Here is an 18797-nt window from a genome sequence, read left to right on the forward strand (position 1 = left end):
AGAGCCCAGCAGCGCCGCTTCAGCCATATAAACTGAGTGCTCAGCCTCTGGCCCCGACTACTGCAGCAGCAGCAGCAGCAGCAGCAGCAGCAGCAGCAGCAGCAGCAGCAGCAGCAGCAGCGTTACTGTGCGAGTGTGGGGGAGCATGGCCCCCACCCACCGCCTTCTCCTCGTCTTCCTCCTCCTGGTGGCCCTGCATGCCAGGGCTGCCTGGGCTGCTCCGTGGCGAGCACAGGGAGCAGGTAAGCAGGCGGCGCTGGTGCAGCCTTTCACAGGCCGGCGGGCTCCTCTCCCCGAGACGTGTGGTGCTGGTTTGTTTCCTCCAGTGCTTTAACGAGGGTTTCCGCTGTGTGCGAGAGAGCTCTCCCAGAAAGCAAGCCCCCAGGGGCCGCATGTTGGTCCATCCGCTCCTCAAGGGTGTTGCAGATGGCCTGGCAAGAGTGTTGGGAGAGCTGCCAGGAGCCAGCCAAGAGGCCACCAGGCCCCTCTGCAGCTTTGCCAAGCTGGACCTTCTTCTGGCTCCCACCCACGCCCTGCATGCGTGTGCCCTCTCCTCGCGTGATCCCCTCACCGCTTCCGCCGTTCGGGTCTGCCGATGCAGCTGGCAATCCATGACGGAAGCTTCTCTGCCTGTTCAGTTACAGATGTGCCCGTGGGAAGGGCTTTTCCGGCTCCTCAGCTGGATGCTGTGCCACAGGCCGGTTGGCACCGCAGGGGTGAGTCAGTCTGTCTCTGCTGACCTCACAGGCTAAGCACTGGTTTTCCATAATTTAGTCCTGTGAAATTGAACCAAATACTTTCTGTGAAGGTCCTCCAAGAGCGCAGTACCACCAACCTGAAGGAGGAAAAAAGCGCCCAGAGCCATCTCCACTCCTGAGGGAGATGCTGGACGAACTGGAGAGACGACACAGTGGGTATTTTTCACTGTGCCTTAGCTGTGAGACTCGGCAGCCGGAGGTTTTAGATACACGTCTGGAGACGCTGTGGCCTGCGCTCGATTTCCCGTCTGCAGATCGAGAGCTGGGATGGGACGAATGTGACTGTTGCTGGTGCTCACAGGGAAGGGCGTGAGGGCCCTTCTCAGAAGGGCTGTTTCCCCGGCTGGCCTGGCTGCAGCTTCTTCCCGTCCTCTTTGAAGGAGGAAGGCGTTTAGCATCATCCCCTTGCCGTTCGCCCAAAGCGCACTATGTGCCAGGCAAGCCAGAAGATCACACGCCATTTCCTGGTCTGCCGGCAGGTCAGGTGTGACTGTGGTTTGGAGTAGTGACCAGGTGCAGCCCCAAAAGCCCAGGCCTTGTTGCTAAACCTTACTGGTGTCTTTGAGAAGTCTTGCCTCCTGATGCTGCCATCTCCCTGATGGGGAACAGTTCCATCTAATCCAGCTGTCCTGCTTGCTTTCTCAAGAGACGGACCGAGAGGCTGTGAAGAAGCTCTTGTTTCCAGACGGAAGCAGCGGCTCCCTGCCAGTCCCTCCCGACGAAGCGCAGGCAACGCAAGGCGCCGGCACGCCAGGTACTTGCTGTCCCGCGGTCAGCCGGTGTCAGCCCTCAGGATGGCTGTGTCTCAGCAGGCTCTTCCCCCAGCACCCGCTCTTGCACGTCACGTCAGCACCTCAGGCTTTACCTGTCGTCTCTGCTTTTTGGCAGTGCTGTCAGAGTCCGGAGAAGACCACCAGGCCAGCAGATATGATTTTTTCCAAGCGGACTCAGGTACTGAGCAGTCTTGCTGGGGTCCCTAAGTGGGAGACATGTCCCGAAAGCTGGCCATATCAAAGAGAAGTGCTGCAAGCTCACCAGTGGTGCGCAGGACGGACTAACATCCTGAATTGCTCCTCCAGATGCGGTCGGAAAGAGAATCGCAAGTGCTGACCGTCCCCAGAGGACCGCAGGTGTTTTATGCCCCCAAGATGTGCGAAGGCGCTGTATGATAGGCACAGCAGCAGGCGTGATTTCCGTGCCAGTTATCATAGTGGTCTGCTGCATCGTGATCCATTGGCGGCGGCAGAAGAAAAAAGAGTGAGTCGTTGATTTAGTTCTCCACACACGCGCGCGCGCACACACACACACACACGCTGCTTGCTTAGGTGGCTGCTCATAGCCACGAAGCTTTTCTCGCCAGGCTGCTGCGGAGCGGCGAATTAGTGGTTGGCGAAAAAACTCTGCCGAGGCTTCTGCTGCTGCTGTCGGATGCTTCAACTTAATTCCTGGGCGGCCTTCTCAGGATCTTGCTCTGACTGGAGTTCAGGGCCGCAGCAGCCTCCTCTCTCCACAGGCGCGCCATGGCAGGTTCCGGAGACTGGCTGGAAGCCGGTGGCCGCCCCTCGCGCCCAGACAGCCGCACCAGCCGGAGCAGCATTGCCAGCCGCCCCGGCAGCCCTGAGAGCTGGACCGAAAACCAGCAGCCAGGGCTCCTGCCTGGCAAACCGGCGCGCTCAGCGCCCCCACGGCCCCCGCGCCCGGCCTCCACACAGCCATCAATCCCGGACAGCACCATCAGCCAGAGCAGCATCGCCAGCTGGACCAGCTGCCCCAGCAGCCCTGAGAGCGGGACCGAAAGCCAGCAGCCAGCGCTCCTGCCTGGCAAACCGGCGTGCTCGGCCTCCCCACGACCCCCACAGTCCTCGCACCCAGCGTCCCCACGGCCCTCACACCCGGCGTCCACACGGCCCTCGCACTCAGCGTCCGCACGGCCCTCGCACCCGGCGGCCACACGGCCCTCGCACCAGGTGGCCACACGGCCCTCGCACCCGGCCTCCACACGGCCCTCGCACCCGGCCTCCACACGGCCCTCGCACCAGGCGGACACACGGCCCTCGCACCAGGCGGCTACACGGCCCTCGCACCCGGCGTCCACACAGCCCTCGCACCAGGCCTCCACACGGCCCTCACACCCGGCCTCCACACGGTCCCCACGGCGCCCGCACCCCCACAGGCTGACCCCAACCACTCTGCAGCTGCAGGATCAGCCTGGCGCTCTCCAGCCTCAACCCAAAAGGCCCCCCCGGCCCTCCGGACAGCGCTGAAGGTGGCCCCGCCAGGGTCGGCATTGCGGCACGCTCACAGACCCCTGACCGACAGCTTCTGGGACCAGTCGGCCGTTTGTGAATAAAGATGGACGGAGCTGTTGCACAAGTGTCCGAGTGGTACCAACAGCAAACCCCGCGAGGCACCAGCCCGGTGCAGCCGTGGATGCCCACGGTGGCGGCAGGCAGGGGCCGGGCACAAGGCTCCTCCAACCAGTGGCGGGGCCACGATGCACTGGGGGAGCCCACGGCCACGGCCAGCGACACCAACCTGAGCGCCGCACGGTACGGGAGCCCCACCTGGCCAGTGGCACGGACTGGTTTATTGCAGCAGGGTCATCTGGCCATGGACCTGCTCAAATGGCATAGCCAGGAAAAGAGGGAAGGCATCTAGAACAGCTCCAGGGACACAAGCCTGGCAAACAAGCCTGCTGGGGGCAAAGCAAAGGTCCTTGCTTAGTAATGGGCCCTAATTGATGGGCCATCACCAAGTGGGGGTGCTGTCAAGTATCTCCGCATCTGGGTGCTGAGCCTCCTGGTCAGAGCCTCCCTGAGCAAGGCTTTTGCTGCCTTGGGAGTAACAAAGTGGTGGCCCCCACACCCCCGCTTGAACAGCCTGTGGAAAGGCTGGCTGAAGCATTGGCACCAGCTCAGCTGTGCTGATAAGGCTGTGGCCTCCGGACACGGAAGCAAAACACACATTTAGAAGCAAAACACACATTAACAATCAAGGCTGTTCAAGTGTTGAGGACGAGAGGGTTTTAAGGCTTCTGCCCGGGAAGTGTGGATGATGTTTTTTTCTCTCCATTGCTTTAGCGAGGGTTTCAACACAAAGTTGGTCAGAGGGCTGGAGCACCTCTCCTATGAGAACAGGCTGAGAGAGTTGGGGTTGTTCAGCCTGGAGAAGAGAAGGCTCCGGGGAGACCTAATTGCGGCCTGCCAGTACCTGAAGGGGCCTACAGGAAAGCTGGAGAGGGACTGTTAATCAGGGAGTGTAGTGACAGGACAAGGGGGAATGGGTTTAAACTGACAGAGGGTAGATTTAGATTCGATGTTAGAAAGAAATTCTTCCCTGTGAGGGTGGTGAGGCACTGGCACAGGTTGCCCAGAGAAGTTGTGGAGGCCCCATCCCTGGAAGCATTCAAGGCCAGGTTGGATGAGGCTTTGGGCAACCTGGGCTAGTGGAGGGTACCCCTGCCCATGGCAGGGGGGTTGGAACTAGATGGTCTTTGAGGTCCCTTCCAACCAACCCAAACCATTCTACGATGATTCTATGATCCCTCTGTGTGCGTGAGAGCTCTCTCTCCCGGTAAGAAAGGCCCGAGGGGCTGTATGTTGGTCCATGCTGGCAGCCTTCATTGCTTCATTAGGCACGTGGAACTGCACTTCTCTCGTGACGGCATGTCCCTGAGGCTACAGCTGCCAAATCAGACCGCTGAAGCGTTTCCCCACTTGACAAGTAGGAGAGTGTTATCAAAACGAGTGGCTTGGCAGTGGCAAGCCTCCAGATCCAGGCTCATCCAAATGCATGGCAAGGCAGCTGGCTGGTGCTGGTGCCCCGCTGCCTGGTCGTGCACTGGAGCATGGCTCGGGTTTCCTGAGCTCCCCTCTTTTCTTTGAGCTGAGCTTTGGCTCAGCTACAAGAGCTACTCCGATAAAAATGAAAAGATTGATCTAGGTGCCGTGTTAGTGGTGCTGTTCTCCCCACTGCACAGTTAAGGTAGTAGGAGAAGACAATGTGCTCTGCGTCCTCAGCAAGCTGTTTTGAAGGTGCCAGGATGGAGCAGTTTCACGAGAGCCTGAGCCACATCTGTAGCTCGAGAAAAGTTTGCACTCCCAGATGGTAACAGGCGGGCTTTTAGCGCTCGCTGCCTGCTGGACAGGCAGCCAGGCCCCACGGCGTGATGGGAGCAATCCTGCCGGCCTCATTGGAGTGAAGAGTTGCGAGCTTTGGGAATGAGAGGTAGTACTGAATTTTGACCTTGGGCGGGAGCGAAGGCGATACTGTGTTGGCTCACCGTTCTTCAGGTGTCAACAGAAGAGGGAGATAGAGCTTGCACTCATGGGCTTTGCTTACCCCATGGAGGTTGTAGTATCTGATCCAAAGCACGTGTTTTCAGGTGAATGGATTGGAGCAGCCTTCTCCAATAATTCCAGCTTGTAGTAAATCACCTTTGGGCTCTCTAGGTGGCTACTGCTAGCAGAGCCTTGATTTTCAGAAACAGCTTTCAAGTCAAATGTCCCTTCATCCCCTCCACGTTGCAGGTGATTGAGCCTGGTAAATAATTCAGTGACCGGAGATGATCTCAAGAGATGAATGTGTTAGGACACAGCTGAGGTGTTGAGGGAGAGCTGTGCTTTGTCCCCAGTAGCTTTGCAAAGCTGGGCTTTATTCTTTAAAGACCCCAGAAGATGGTGTCCGCTTGCATTCTGGGGCCAAGGCCCTGCCAGCAGCAGAAGTCAGCTCCGGTAGTTGTCTCTCAAAGAGAAGACTGGCCATGCCTGCCTGCAATTGCCCGCTGATCACGCCAGGTCAGTGAGCTGGGAAAGTCACAGTGTATGGAAGGTCTCCAGATTCCCTGAGGCTCTCGTGTCCAGTGTCGAAAAACTGCTAGCGGCATTGCTCTGAAGTCTGCGAAGCCCTGAGGGCCTGGGACTTTGTCCTACTGCACCTAAAAGCTCTAGGGTGGAGACACCACCGTCAGCTTACCTTTCCCCTCACTGTCCCTCTCTCCCTTGCAGCCTGACACGTACCTGTGTGTTTTCCCTTGATAGCACAGAAACGTGAGGCCACCAGTTGGCAGAGTCTCCTTTTTGGGGACAGGAGGATTCTCCTCATCGGGTGCATCTGATACCTGTGAATATTGAAATATTAAGATCAATTCAAGCAATTAGAGCCATTGCTCAACAGATGTAACCAAACAAAAGGGAAACCGTCGTAACTTAGAAAATAATTAGTTGTAAGATAAGAAGCTCTGGAACAATCTCATTTTAAACAGCTCGGCCTTGGAAAAACAGATGCGCAAAGATAAGAAAGTTACAAGGTGATCACAAAACCAGCCTTGAGGGATAAGGTATATGTGATACCAGGACTGAGTGCGAAGACCCCCGAGGACCACCTGGAGGTGCCAACAAGCATGCACGAAAGACATTAGCATATGCTAAGGAGTTCCCGGAAGATCCTTGAATGTGATAAGCACTACTCGGAAAGATACTGAATATGTATATTAGCACAGTATAAATACTTGCTAGTTTTGTCTTTTGGGTGTGCACGTTAGGTGGAGTTATCCCCCGTGCACCCAGCGCTGCAATAAAGAATGCCTGCTTTCTAAAACTTCAAAATAAGTCCTAGAGAGTGAATTCACGAAGGACGTGAAAATGGATGTGATGGAATGGACAATCTTCAAAATCAATCACGCTTTAGCCTCATGAGCTGCTGGTAACAGCACCGGAGGAGGTCAGTAATTCTCCTGAGAGGAATACGTCCCAGAGCTCAGCTGGCTCTTCTCCCCAAGACGTGTGGTGCTGGTTTGTTTCCTCCAGTGCTTTAGCGAGGGTTTCCGCTGTGTACGAGAGAGCTCTCCCAGAAAGCAAGCCCCCCAGGGGCCGCATGTTGGTCCATCCGCTCCTCAAGGGTGTTGCAGATGGCCTGGCAAGAGTGTTGGGAGAGCTGCCAGGAGCCAGCCAAGAGGCCACCAGGCCCCTCTGCAGCTTTGCCAAGCTGGACCTTCTTCTGGCTCCCACCTTGTTACCTGAGCCCCTTCCAGAGCCTGGAATTCACTGAGGCAGCAGTGGATCCCAAAGTGCAATGGAAACCTTTCTCATCTGTGCTTGCTTCTAGACGAGGATGCCGACAATGGTGCTTCTTGGCTGGATGTTGATTTGGAGCCCCTGGAGCACCCTGGAGGTAAGTTCTCAGTGTCCCTTTCCTTGAGCCTGAGAGCAATCCCCCAGAGACAAGTGCCGTGGAGTGACCCCCTCTTTGCATTGCACTCCCCTGCACAACTCTGATGGGAAGTATCTGAAGCTGTGTTATGGTGTGGCAGATGCACCCGCCCCGACAAAGCCTGCGGGCAAACATTCCTGCCGCAGTTTGAATCATGCCCGCAGGGCACCGGCAGTTTCAGTTGATGGGAGACAAAGCTGAGGTCTTTGGCCAATAGGGACCTACGTGATCATATATGACCACAGGTCAGAGTCGAATTGGGTATAAACGGAGTCCTGCGAGGGGGCCATCTTGAGTCAGTCTCCCTCAGAGTAGCGGGTTTGCGGTCAGGGGCTCTCCCCGTGTGTTGGAACGCCACCTGCGGTTCATCTTCTGTACAGATTGAGAGACCTCATCTTACACGGGTGAGTGATCTTGCACATTTTGGGTCATCACCCATAAACCTTAGGAGCTCTTCAGTCAGCGCTGTAGTGTTAATATCCCAACCGACATCATGAACCTGTGGATTGTTAATGTGTGTTGGACCCAGAGTGGTTTCGCCTAGAACAAAACTTAGTTTTTCCCCTTCCATCTTGTAAAATAAGTAGTTTTGATTGTTTGTTAACTGGACTTGTAACCGTGGGACAGGGGCCATGAAACAGAAACTATAGCATCAGGTTGAGATAATTAGTTTGTAACCAAGGGAATAGGTAATGAAGCTAACTGACCATGGCAAGGTATAATGCTGCTATGTTCCATGTACAGTCCCTACCAAAGTGAACAACAGGTTTGGAGATATTAATCTTATGAAGTAAGTTGTTATGGACAGGTGCATCCACAGCAAGGATACTGCGCATGCCTGCAAGAAGAGGGTCACGCAGCGGACACGGGTGCGAGACCGCTGACGACCACCAGAGACCCTTGAGGACCACCGACTCAAATCACTGAGCATGCGTGACGGGGAGGAGAATATGGAAATGGATTCTAAGAAATGATTATCATAGGACTGCCCTTTCTGAGACAAACGATGAATATGTATGTTTTGCTCCTACATAACCTGTGTGTTGGTGATCACCTGGCATGCACGTTGGGTGGAGCTATCCCCCGTGCATCCAGCGCTGCAATAAAGAATGCCTGCCTTTTAACACTACATCGGTGTTACGAGGTTTATTCCCGGATTTCGGTGACAGGTTTTGGCGACCCAAATGGGACACTGCTTTTGAACCTCAACGGATCCGTGGGATCGCAGGACCTCCAGCCGGCACCGGGTAATTCTCGGGGAGAGCCTCCGATCCCCGGACCAAAGAGCTCTGAGCAAGACCCCTGGGAGAGGTAAAGGCATTCTTTTTTGATTTGAATATTTGCTCTTTTGAATATTTGCTCTTACCACCGTGGCGGGACAGGCCCGCACCGAGAGAAATCCCTGAGGGAGCTCTAACACGGGTTGGGGTCCCTCTGACTAGTGCTTGTGATAGTGTACAATCACAACCACTAAGTCCCTGGGAGATGGGTACTTTTCCGAGTAAGAAACCAATCCCACAAAAAACACCACTGGGATGTATTTTGGAACGTTGGAAAGATCTGGGAAGAATTGATCCTTTGACTCGGAAACAATTGATTGAATATTGTAATCATTGGTGGCCACTGTATGCTTTAGAGAGTGGGGAAAAGTGGCCGGAAAATGGGACATTGCAATATAACACAATTTTGCAATTGATGCTATTTTGTAAGAGGGAAGGTAAATGGAATGAAACGGCATGTGTAGATTTGTTTGTCCACACTGCGAAACCATCCGGAATGGCAAAAGCAATGTGAATTGGTTTCACCTAGTTCTGTGGTAATGGCATTAAAGGGGCAGGAACCTGATAAAAATTTGGAAAAGGTTGCTCAGCTTATGATACTGGTAAGCGGTGGTTTAAATGTGAATTTGAAGAAGATGACGTGGAATTATTGGTTGCACCTCGCAGAAGGCTAGGAAATGATCAGGGGGATCAAAATCTGGAGGCTAACAACGCTTCCGCCCCTCCTGTGGAAGGAGAGGCAGAAGGATTCAGCCCGGTTGCTGGGAGGACAAGGGGAAGAGGGGGAGGAGACGGATTAACTCCCCTCCAGGCCCCTCTTCGACAGGCAGTTGGTAATGAGGGTCCGGTAATGGTAGAAGTTCCCTTCTCAACTGATTTAAGAGCATGGAAAGAAACTGCAGGCACTTATTGGGATGATCCCGAAAGAGTTGCCAAAGTAGTTGAAACAATAATCAGAACCCAAAACCCCAATTGGGAGGATTTGCAAGTAATATTGGATACTTTGTTGGAAGATACTGAAAAGAAAATGGTATTGAATATGGCCAGAAAACAAGTAGAAGGAGCTCATGCCAATGGGATTATACAAGGGACAGTGGACCAGAATTTTCCATCCACAAACCCTGAGTGGGACCCTAATCATCCGGGACCCAGAGGGATGCTGACTAGATCTCAGAAGTGGATTTTGTTTGGTGATAGACATGCAATGCCAAAAGCAATTCATTGGTCTAAACTTTATGAAGTGAGACAAGAATTACATGAGTCCCCTTCAGCCTTTATGGAAAGACTGAAGGTGACTGCTAGAAAATACACTAATTTGGACCCAGAGTAAACCAAAACCAAAACCAAAACCAAACCAAAAAACACCACGGAAGAAGCTATACAATTGGCCTCTATATTTATGGGATAATCAGCCCTAGAAAAAAACTCCAGAAAGTGGGAGGGGCTGAGTCCAGAGACTTAGGTAAAACGCTTGAAGTAGCCTGGACTGCGTATAACAACAGAGAAAAAGCAAAAGAAGTCAGACAAATGCAAAGGGATGGAAAAATTCTGGCAATCTTGACTGAGAATAATAAACGTGTAAAGCGACACTCAGCCATAAATCAGCAGAGGGTGTTGGTGCGACGGGGCAAAAAGAGAACTAGCCTTTCTTGAAACTGTTAAAATTTAAGCTGGGAAAACAGCGGGTAACACATCAATTTTTGTACATGCCCAAATGTCCGTTGCCCTTATTGGGACAAGATTTATTAAGCAAATTAGATGCACAAATAATTTTTAAAGATGGAGAAATCAGATTACTAATACCAGAATCAAAAGCCATAGAGGCGAGAGTGTTTATGTTACAGGATTCCTCCAAGGAGGAACAGATTCCAGAAGTGGTGGACAATGCAGTAACCCCTTTGGTATGGGCAAGTGAAGTTCCAGGATGATCCAAACTGGCAGAACCAGTAAAGGTGACTTTAAAACCTGGAGCCAAGCCGGTAAGGCAAAAACAGTATCCTATTAAGTGGGAGGCTCGAAAGGGATTAGAGGAATTACTTACAAAATTTTTAGAATATGGGCTGTTAGTAGAATGTGAATCAGAATATAATACCCCTATATTACCAGTAAGGAAATCAGGAGGCAAGGGATACTACCGATTGGTTCAGGATCTGAGGGCCGTAAATCAAATAGTTCAAGATATACACCCAGTAGTGGCCAAGCCATACACTTTACTGACATCTTTGAAGGAGGAACATAAATGGTTTACTGTACTGGATTTAAAGGATGCCTTCTTTTGCATACTTCTGGATACAAAAAGTCAAAGCATATTTGCTTTTGAATGGGAAAGTCCTGCTACAGGACGAAAAATGCAACTAACATGGACTGTACTTCCGCAAGGATTTAAGAATAGCCCCACACTATTTGGAAATCAATTGGCAAAAGAGTTAGAAATGTGGAAGAAACAGAATCAAGGAGAAGGTATGTTATTACAGTATGTGGATGACATCCTGATAGCAGCAGAAAGCAAAGAAACATGTTTTGAAATGACCATCAGTTTCTTGAATTTCCTGGGCCAAGGAGGATATAGAGTTTCCAGAAACAAGGCCCAGATAGGGAAAGAAGCAGTGATTTATTTGGGATTTGAGATATCTGAAGGACAGAGACAACTGGGAAACGAAAGAAAGAAAGAAGCCATTTGTCAGATCCCCGAACCTAACAGTCCAAAGGAACTGAGAGCCTTTCTGGGAATGATTGGGTGGTGTCGACTCTGGATTCTAAATTATGGACTGCATGTGAAACCCCTATATGAAGCCCTGAAGGAATCCAAAAACCAATATTTGATTTGGACACCTGAAGGCCACAAATCATTTCAAGAACTCAAAAAGGCATTAATGATGGCCCCTGCATTGGGTTTACCTGATCTAACCAAACCTTTTGAGCTGTTTGTGCACGAAAGTCAACATCTGGCCCTTGGAGCGCTGGCGCAACGGCCGGGGTCTTGGAAGCGGCCGGTGGGGTACTTCTCCAAACAACTTGACACCGTGAGTAAAGGATGGCCAGGATGTTTGCGTGCCGTGGCAGCAACGGTGCTGCTGATTCAGGAAGCTTGAAAATTGACTATGGGCCGAAAGATAGCGGTATACGTACCACATATGGTAATAACTGTCTTAGAACGAAAGGGGGGTCACTGGCTATCCCCCAGCAGAATGTCGAAATACCAGGTTGTCCTATTGGAACAAGATGATGTGGAATTAAAAACAACAGCAATTGTAAATCCAGCAACGTTCCTGCCAACAAAAAAATCCTACCGAGAAATTGGAACAGGATTGCCTGCTAACCATTGAACAAGTTTATTCCAGCAGGCCGGACCTGACAGACAAACCTTTGAAGGATCCTGATCTGGAACTGTTTACGGACGGAAGCAGTTTCGTGCAAGAAGGAAGGCGAATGGCCGGATATGCTGTTGTTACCACCGACAAGGTATTGGAGTCAGGGACGCTACCTGCAAATACATCGGCGCAGAAAGCAGAATTGGTGGCGTTAAAGCAGGCTTTACGGATGGCAGAAGGGAAAAGGGTAAACATACAGACGGATTCCAAATATGCATTTGGTGTGATCCATGCTCATGGAGCCATCTGGAAAGAAAGAGGGCTGTTATCAGCCCAAGGATCACCGATAAGGCATAAGGAGGAAGTTCTTCAACTCCTACAAGATGTGCAGAAACTGAAGGAAGTGGCTGTAATGCATTGCAAGGCTCATCAGTTTGGTCAGACGGTAATCGATTGGCAGATAAAGCTGCAAAGGAGGCTGCAGGACAAGGTATCCTTGCACTAGTACCAGTAAAACCGATGAAAATTCCAAATTGAAAAGCAAGATACAGCAAACTAGATGAACAATTGGCAGAGCACTTCAAAGCATCTCAGAATACGGAAGGATGGTGGGTAACACCAGAAAAATCAGGTAATAGTAACTCCACAAGTTATGTTAGAACTTGCAAAAGAGAAACGTGAGCAGACACACTGGGGTGTAGATGCTACGCTTACAAGTTTAAGAACATCTGTAATGTGTCTAGGATAGGACAATATGAGTGGAAGTATTGAAAAGTTATTATTTCAAAACTTCCAAAGGGGGGAAATGTAACCGTGGGATAGGGGCCGTGAAACAGAAACTATAGAATCAGGTTGAGCTAATTAGTTTGTAACCAAGGGAACAGGTAATGAAGCTAACTGACCATGGCAAGGTACAGTGCTGCTATGTTCCATGTACAGTCCCTACCAAAGTGAACAACAGGTTTGGAGATATTAATCTTATGAAGTAAGTTGTTATGGACAGGTGCATCCACAGCAAGGATACTGCGCATGCCTGCAAGAAGAGGGTCACGCAGCGGACACGGGTGCGAGACCGCTGACGACCACCAGAGACCCTTGAGGACCACCGACTCAAATCACTGAGCATGCGTGACGGGGAGGAGAATATGGAAATGGATTCTAAGAAATGATTATCGTAGGACTGCCCTTTCTGAGACAAACGATGAATATGTATGTTTTGCTCCTACATAACCTGTGTGTTGGTGATCACCTGGCATGCACGTTGGGTGGAGCTATCCCCCGTGCATCCAGCGCTGCAATAAAGAATGCCTGCCTTTTAACACTACATCGGTGTTAGGAGGTTTATTCCCGGATTTCGGTGACAGACTGGCCTAGTTTGTGTGGTTCTGTGACATTTTAAATTGGAGTAGTCGGCAGGATGTCTACTGAGGAGTTGTTATGGAAGCACAGCTGAAATCTTTCTGCAGGTTTTGATTGGGCAAAGGAGAAATGATCTGACCCAGTAGTGGTCATGGAGGGGACAGAACAATGCCATGGAAATAGTCGAAATGGCTAAAGGAACTGTGTGTGCCATCCTAGGTGCCTGCTTGATTCAAGCATAGAAACAAAATAATGATTGTGAAAGATTAGCCACGGACAATTTAAAGAAACAGCTAGAAATAGATTGTTTGAAAGGAGAATCTCAAAGAGAAAGAGCAGACACATCTGTTGCAACAAAAAATTGAACTAATGCTAGCACAAGCAGAGAAAAATCCCAGTATCTTCCAAATCGAAAATTAATTTTGGGTGCAGACCCCGAGGATTGGGATGGGGATATCTGGGGAGACCCTGATGAAAACAGCTCCGAGGAAACGGAGGAACTGAAGGAAAGGGACGTGCGACCTCTTATTAAAGCAGAGAGGCACACGGGTCCGCAAGGCAGGAACCCATGAACCACAGTCCGCACCATTCCCTGGTCAGGACCCGAGCTCAGTGAATTGCAAGCAAAGTTCTCGTGAAAACCTGGAGAGACGGAAACGGAGTATTTGTGGGGAGTCTAACGGGGCTCATTGGATACCGTCGAGTGATGAAGAAGCGAGAGGGTTTTGGGGTCTGGGAACGTTTCTGATTGACGGACCGCAGGGCAACCAGCCATGAACACCCTGAGTGGCTTATTGGGCTGAGGGTGTGGACCCCAAAGAGCAGGGGGGAACCTATTACCATTAAAATAAAGGGATTGTCAGAGCTAGCCGAAGGAGTGCAAAAAGCCGCTTGTATTCAAGCAGTGTATGAAAGAGGGCAGCAAGTGATACCGGTGGCTGCACCAGTAGACCCCAACCACCTGAGACCTCTTATTAGGGGATTGCCGGACGCTTTGAAAATACATGTTCAGTCCCTGAGAGAAAGGGTTCAGAGAGCCATTGAGCAAAATCGGCAACACCTTCAGACCACCCCCCCCCCGCCCACGTTTTGACTTGGGCGGAGACGTTACACAACATAGTGACTTACGGGCGCGAGATGGGACGGACTGCTCCCGGGGGTGGCGCCGAGGGGAACACGAGGGTCGGACAAGCGGATCGCAAACCCCACCCTGAGCGGCCTCCACGCCGGGAGCAGGGGCCTTTTCCGGGGCGGGTCGGACCGGACTTAGGATTCAGAAAGAAATAGCCTTTGGTGAAAGGTATTAGCACTAGGAACACCTGGAGCAATGCTGCATGGGCAATCTACGGCTCAGGTCCGGAAACTGGTGGAATTGCTAGAGGGGGAGATTAAAGAACAACAGGAAGTGCCGGCAACCGCGCCCGCCCGGGAGAGGAACCTTAACCCTTTCGGGCCTCTGCGAGAGGAGCTGCAAGAGTTACAGAGCTGGAAGCCGCGGTTTGGTGGTCGGGCCGCCCACTCAGCATGGTGAATTCCTGCTAATGAACCCTGTGGGTCTAAGACGGCTAAGTTTAGACTTTTTAATTGATACAGGAGCCCAAATTAGCGTTTTGAATAAGCAACACGCTGAGAAATTGGGAATTAAACCCTCAAGAAAAGCTATAAATATAATAGGTGTAACAGGTACAGCAGAAAAATGTCCTTTAGCTCAGATTCAACTTTGGCTACCTGGGGAGACAAGAATGACAGCTGTGTAAGTGGCCCTAAGCCTTCATAAGGAAAATATATTGGGATTTGATGTATTAGCAGGCAGGCGGTGCTGTGTACCTAATGGCAAGATGGAGTTTTCGAAGTCAGTGGGCAAAAGCTGCCCATGTTAGAACCCTGCAGCTTGCACCTGCGCTACCACAATCTAAAGTAACCTGTGTTTCTCAATACTCTTTGCCAACTGCAGCAAAACAGGGCATTACAGATGTAATTAACAATCTTGAAAAAAAGCAGATCATAAGTTGGACCCACTCACCATACAATTTTCCAGTTTGGCCAGTCCGTAAGCCTGATGGATGGTGGTGTCTAACAATTGATTATAGAAAATTGAATAGTAATACTCCACCCTTAAGTGCTGCTATCCTGAGTATAACATCGGTGGTGATGGCAATCCAGGCAGCCGCTCACGCATGGATGGCCACTTTAGATGTTAAAGACATGTTCTTTGATACCCCTGAGAGAAGAGGATAAACCCCAATTTGCTTTCACTTGGGAAGGAGTGCAGTACACCTTTAACCGACTGCCTCAAGGATATAAACACTCTACTACCATTGCCCACAATGCCAAATCAGGCTCAGGGCCAGCCACCCAAATCAAGCCCCTGCCCAGCATATCAAACGAGATAAAGCTCTTTGGAGCACCTGGCAAATTATGTCGCGCCCTTGAGACCTTCACATGGAAAAAGACAAATTTTGATAGGAGTAGAGGTGATAGCAGGATTAACCATGGCCACAGCTGTTGGCACAGCCACAGGAGATCAGACAGTCCAAGTGCCGCAAAGAATGGTTTGGTATTTTGCCCATTCCTGAATGTATTCAGAGTGACAATGGGTCGCATTTCACAGCCACAGTGGTACAAGACTGGGCGTGGATAGAAGGTATCAAATGGGCATTTCACACACCATATTATCCCCAGGCCAATGGGATAGTTGAGCGAACCAATGGTTTGGTTAAAAGACATGCTGATGTCTTGCGCCATAACTGGGACATATGATTGCCACAAGCAGTCTTCACTGTTAATAACTGATGGGGAAATTATGGAAGCCCAATGACATGAGCATTTTGTCCCACGGGACCATTGATGGGTGATGCCCCCATACCTGATGTCCTCAGTGGGAACTGATCCTTTTGATCATGTATAGGCCGACCTGTCATGGAGAAACTACCTTCCATTGGCATTGTACCCATGACCCTGGCAAAACCAAGAGGCTTATATGCCTGGGAAGCCCTAGACAGGAGCGGAAAGACCCACTATATAAGTACTTGGTGGATAATCCCTGACTGAGGGGAACACTGAAACCTGGTTCAAAGGACCGAGGGTTGATTTTTTTTTGTTTGTTTTTGGTGCTTTCTTACAGGACAATGAAGAGGAGGGCTGTCCTGCTGCGGCTCCTACTAGCAGTAGTAATGCTGGCTGATGCGGACAGCAAAGACCTGGATGATAACATGGTAGTGAAAACGACAATAGGGTTTGCCCAAATGATGAATCTAACCTCAGTGACGGTTTGTCCACCTACCCCCATGTCAGCAGAAGACCCCTTAACAATTTTTGTGCAAGACATTAACATAGCACGTGTTGTTGAGCTCACACGGAAGCGGTATAACAATTATAGCTGGTATTTCAAAAGGCCTGAAGGCAAGGGTTACACTTACGTTGTCTATAGTTGGTCACCAGGTGCCTTAAATGCGAGCTTGGTATGGGGTGCAAGATGCAATTATATTCTCCAACCCCCTATTGATACCACGAGGTGGAGTGTGAATGGCACTGTACCATGAAATCATGGGGAGCTACTGAATGTAATACTTGGAGTGCTGACAATCAGTCTCAACAGTATACAAAACTGTTAAATGCCTCATGGTGTATTAAACGCCATGAAAGGCATAGTAATGAGTGTCCCAGCACATGTAATTGAAACTCATTTGACTGTCCTCTGAACTACATGTGAGCTACGCATACCTATATGCCCAGTTGGGATGGGAACAAGGATAAGACACCCCCAGTGAGGAAATCTGCTCTCTGGAACTGCCAAGTAGAAATTGGATGCAAAGACATTGACAAGATGCCATTACTATGGCTATACCCTCCCATTAAGAGACCTATAACACAGAGCTGCTTGTGCAGTAATACCGGTTACTCATGACCCTCTGTCTTAGATGGTAGTAAGAAAGGCTATTGTCCTTCTGTTACTACTATACCAGGTCCATGCCAAACATCCACTGTCCTTGCACCCCCTAACTTAGTATGGGCATGCTCTGATGGTCACCTATACTCCCGACTACATTCAACTGTTCCTGGGCTAGCCTGTACACTGGCTGTGCTCTCCCTCTGTCCCATTTATCGGGAAGGGCCAATCCCACACCAGTGGTGGGACTGTAGACCAAGGGATTTACGGAAAGGATGGCAAGAAGCCCTAACACGAATTGGGTGGTGGATGGAATCATTATTTGGAGCAAGAATTGCCCCAGTACAAAACCGACAAGCTGTTTTGGATCTAGGCCTACAACTATCGGCTTTAGCCAACACATCTGACAATCTGAAGTTTTTAGATGATCAGTTACAACATACCAGTAAAATGACCATTCAAAACCGAGCTGTTTCAGACCTCATGCTGTTAAAGGAGGAAGGCGTATGTGGAGTTCTGAACCTGTCAGTGGATGACTGTTGTGTCCACATCCCAAATGTATCAATACCACTTTAAGACCAAATCAACAAGATGAAGAAAGTAGCCAAAGATTGAGAAGCGATTGTCGCTGGACTAGGAACGAACTGGCTGGGGAAAGTTTTTGACATGTTTGGATTTTCTCTTGCTGGATGGCTAACCAGTCTCCTTCAGTCTTTGATAATGACTGTAGTTATAATACAGATTACAAGAATTATTAGAAGTTGTATTAAGTGCACATTCGTAAGATCTGTGTCAGTTGTAACATACACTCCCTTAGAACCTGTTCATGTAAATGATATACTAATATAGCCATAGAACAATTGAGAAACAATGATCCACAATGAGAATTCAGACTCACCAAGACTGTGCTCCCTTTTAACTGTGGAGGCAGGAGGTGACTGTACCACTACTCCAAGGAAACCAGTCGAATCATGACTGCTGTCACGGGGTGGATTATGTGGCAGATGCACCCGCCCCGACAAAGCCTGCGGGCAAACATTCCTGCCGCAGTTTGAATCATGCCCGCAGGGCACCGGCAGTTTCAGTTGATGGGAGACAAAGCTGAGGTCTTTGGCCAATAGGGACCTACGTGATATGACCACATATATGACCACAGGTCAGAGTCGAATTGGGTATAAACGGAGTCCTGCGAGGGGGCCATCTTGAGTCAGTCTCCCTCAGAGTAGCCGGGTTTGTGGTCAGGGGCTCTCCCCGTGTGTTGGAACGCCACCTGCGGTTCATCTTCTGTACAGATTGAGAGACCTCATCTTACACGGGTGAGTGATTTTGCGCAACCATAAACCTTAGGAGCTCTTCAGTCAGCGCTGTAGTATTAATATCCCAACCGACATCATGAACCTGTGGATTCTTAAAGAAGCCAGAGTGGTTTCACCTAGAACAAAACTTGGTTTTTCCCATTCTCTCTTGTAAAATAAGTATTTTTGATTGTTTGTTTCTTAACTGGACTGGCCAAGTTTGTGTGGTTCCGTGACACAGGGGAGCTGTTCTGTCCTGCGCTTGTTTGCAGCTGTGCCTGCGGGCGAAGGCGATCCCACTTCCCGGCTGGGTTCCAGGAGCGAGGCTCCGGCAGATCGCGTGGGTACGTCGTGGCTTTTCCCTCCCTCTGGGAGCTGCCAGTCCAAAGCCCAAAGGTCAGCCAGCCGGGCGCCTCTGCAGCTGTGAGGATGCAGCCCTGCGCGCGTGTGCCCTCTCCTCGCGTGATCCCCTCACCGCTTCTGCCGTTCGGGTCTGCCGATGCAGCTGGCAATCCATGACGGAAGCTTCTCTGCCTGTTCAGTTACAGATGTGCCCGTGGGAAGGGCTTTTCCGGCTCCTCAGCTGGATGCTGTGCCACAGGCCGGTTGGCACCGCAGGGGTGAGTCAGTCTGTCTCTGCTGACCTCACAGGCTAAGCACTGGTTTTCCATAATTTAGTCCTGTGAAATTGAACC

General features: G+C 50.5%; 1 protein-coding gene across 1 annotated transcript in view; it reads left to right on the forward strand.

The window, feature by feature from the left end:
• The window catches only part of LOC129211499 (uncharacterized), a 25093-nt gene continuing 6296 nt past the window's right edge, over positions 1–18797 (forward strand). The window contains exons 1-4 of the mRNA XM_054838695.1: positions 1–242; positions 6864–6929; positions 18375–18446; positions 18645–18722. Coding sequence (XP_054694670.1) covers positions 146–242; positions 6864–6929; positions 18375–18446; positions 18645–18722 — 313 coding nt within the window. The 5' untranslated portion in view covers positions 1–145. The remainder of the gene's footprint in view (positions 243–6863; positions 6930–18374; positions 18447–18644; positions 18723–18797) is intronic.

This window comes from Grus americana, chromosome 11, assembly GCF_028858705.1.
Source record: "Grus americana isolate bGruAme1 chromosome 11, bGruAme1.mat, whole genome shotgun sequence".
Taxonomy (NCBI): Eukaryota; Metazoa; Chordata; class Aves; order Gruiformes; family Gruidae; genus Grus; species Grus americana.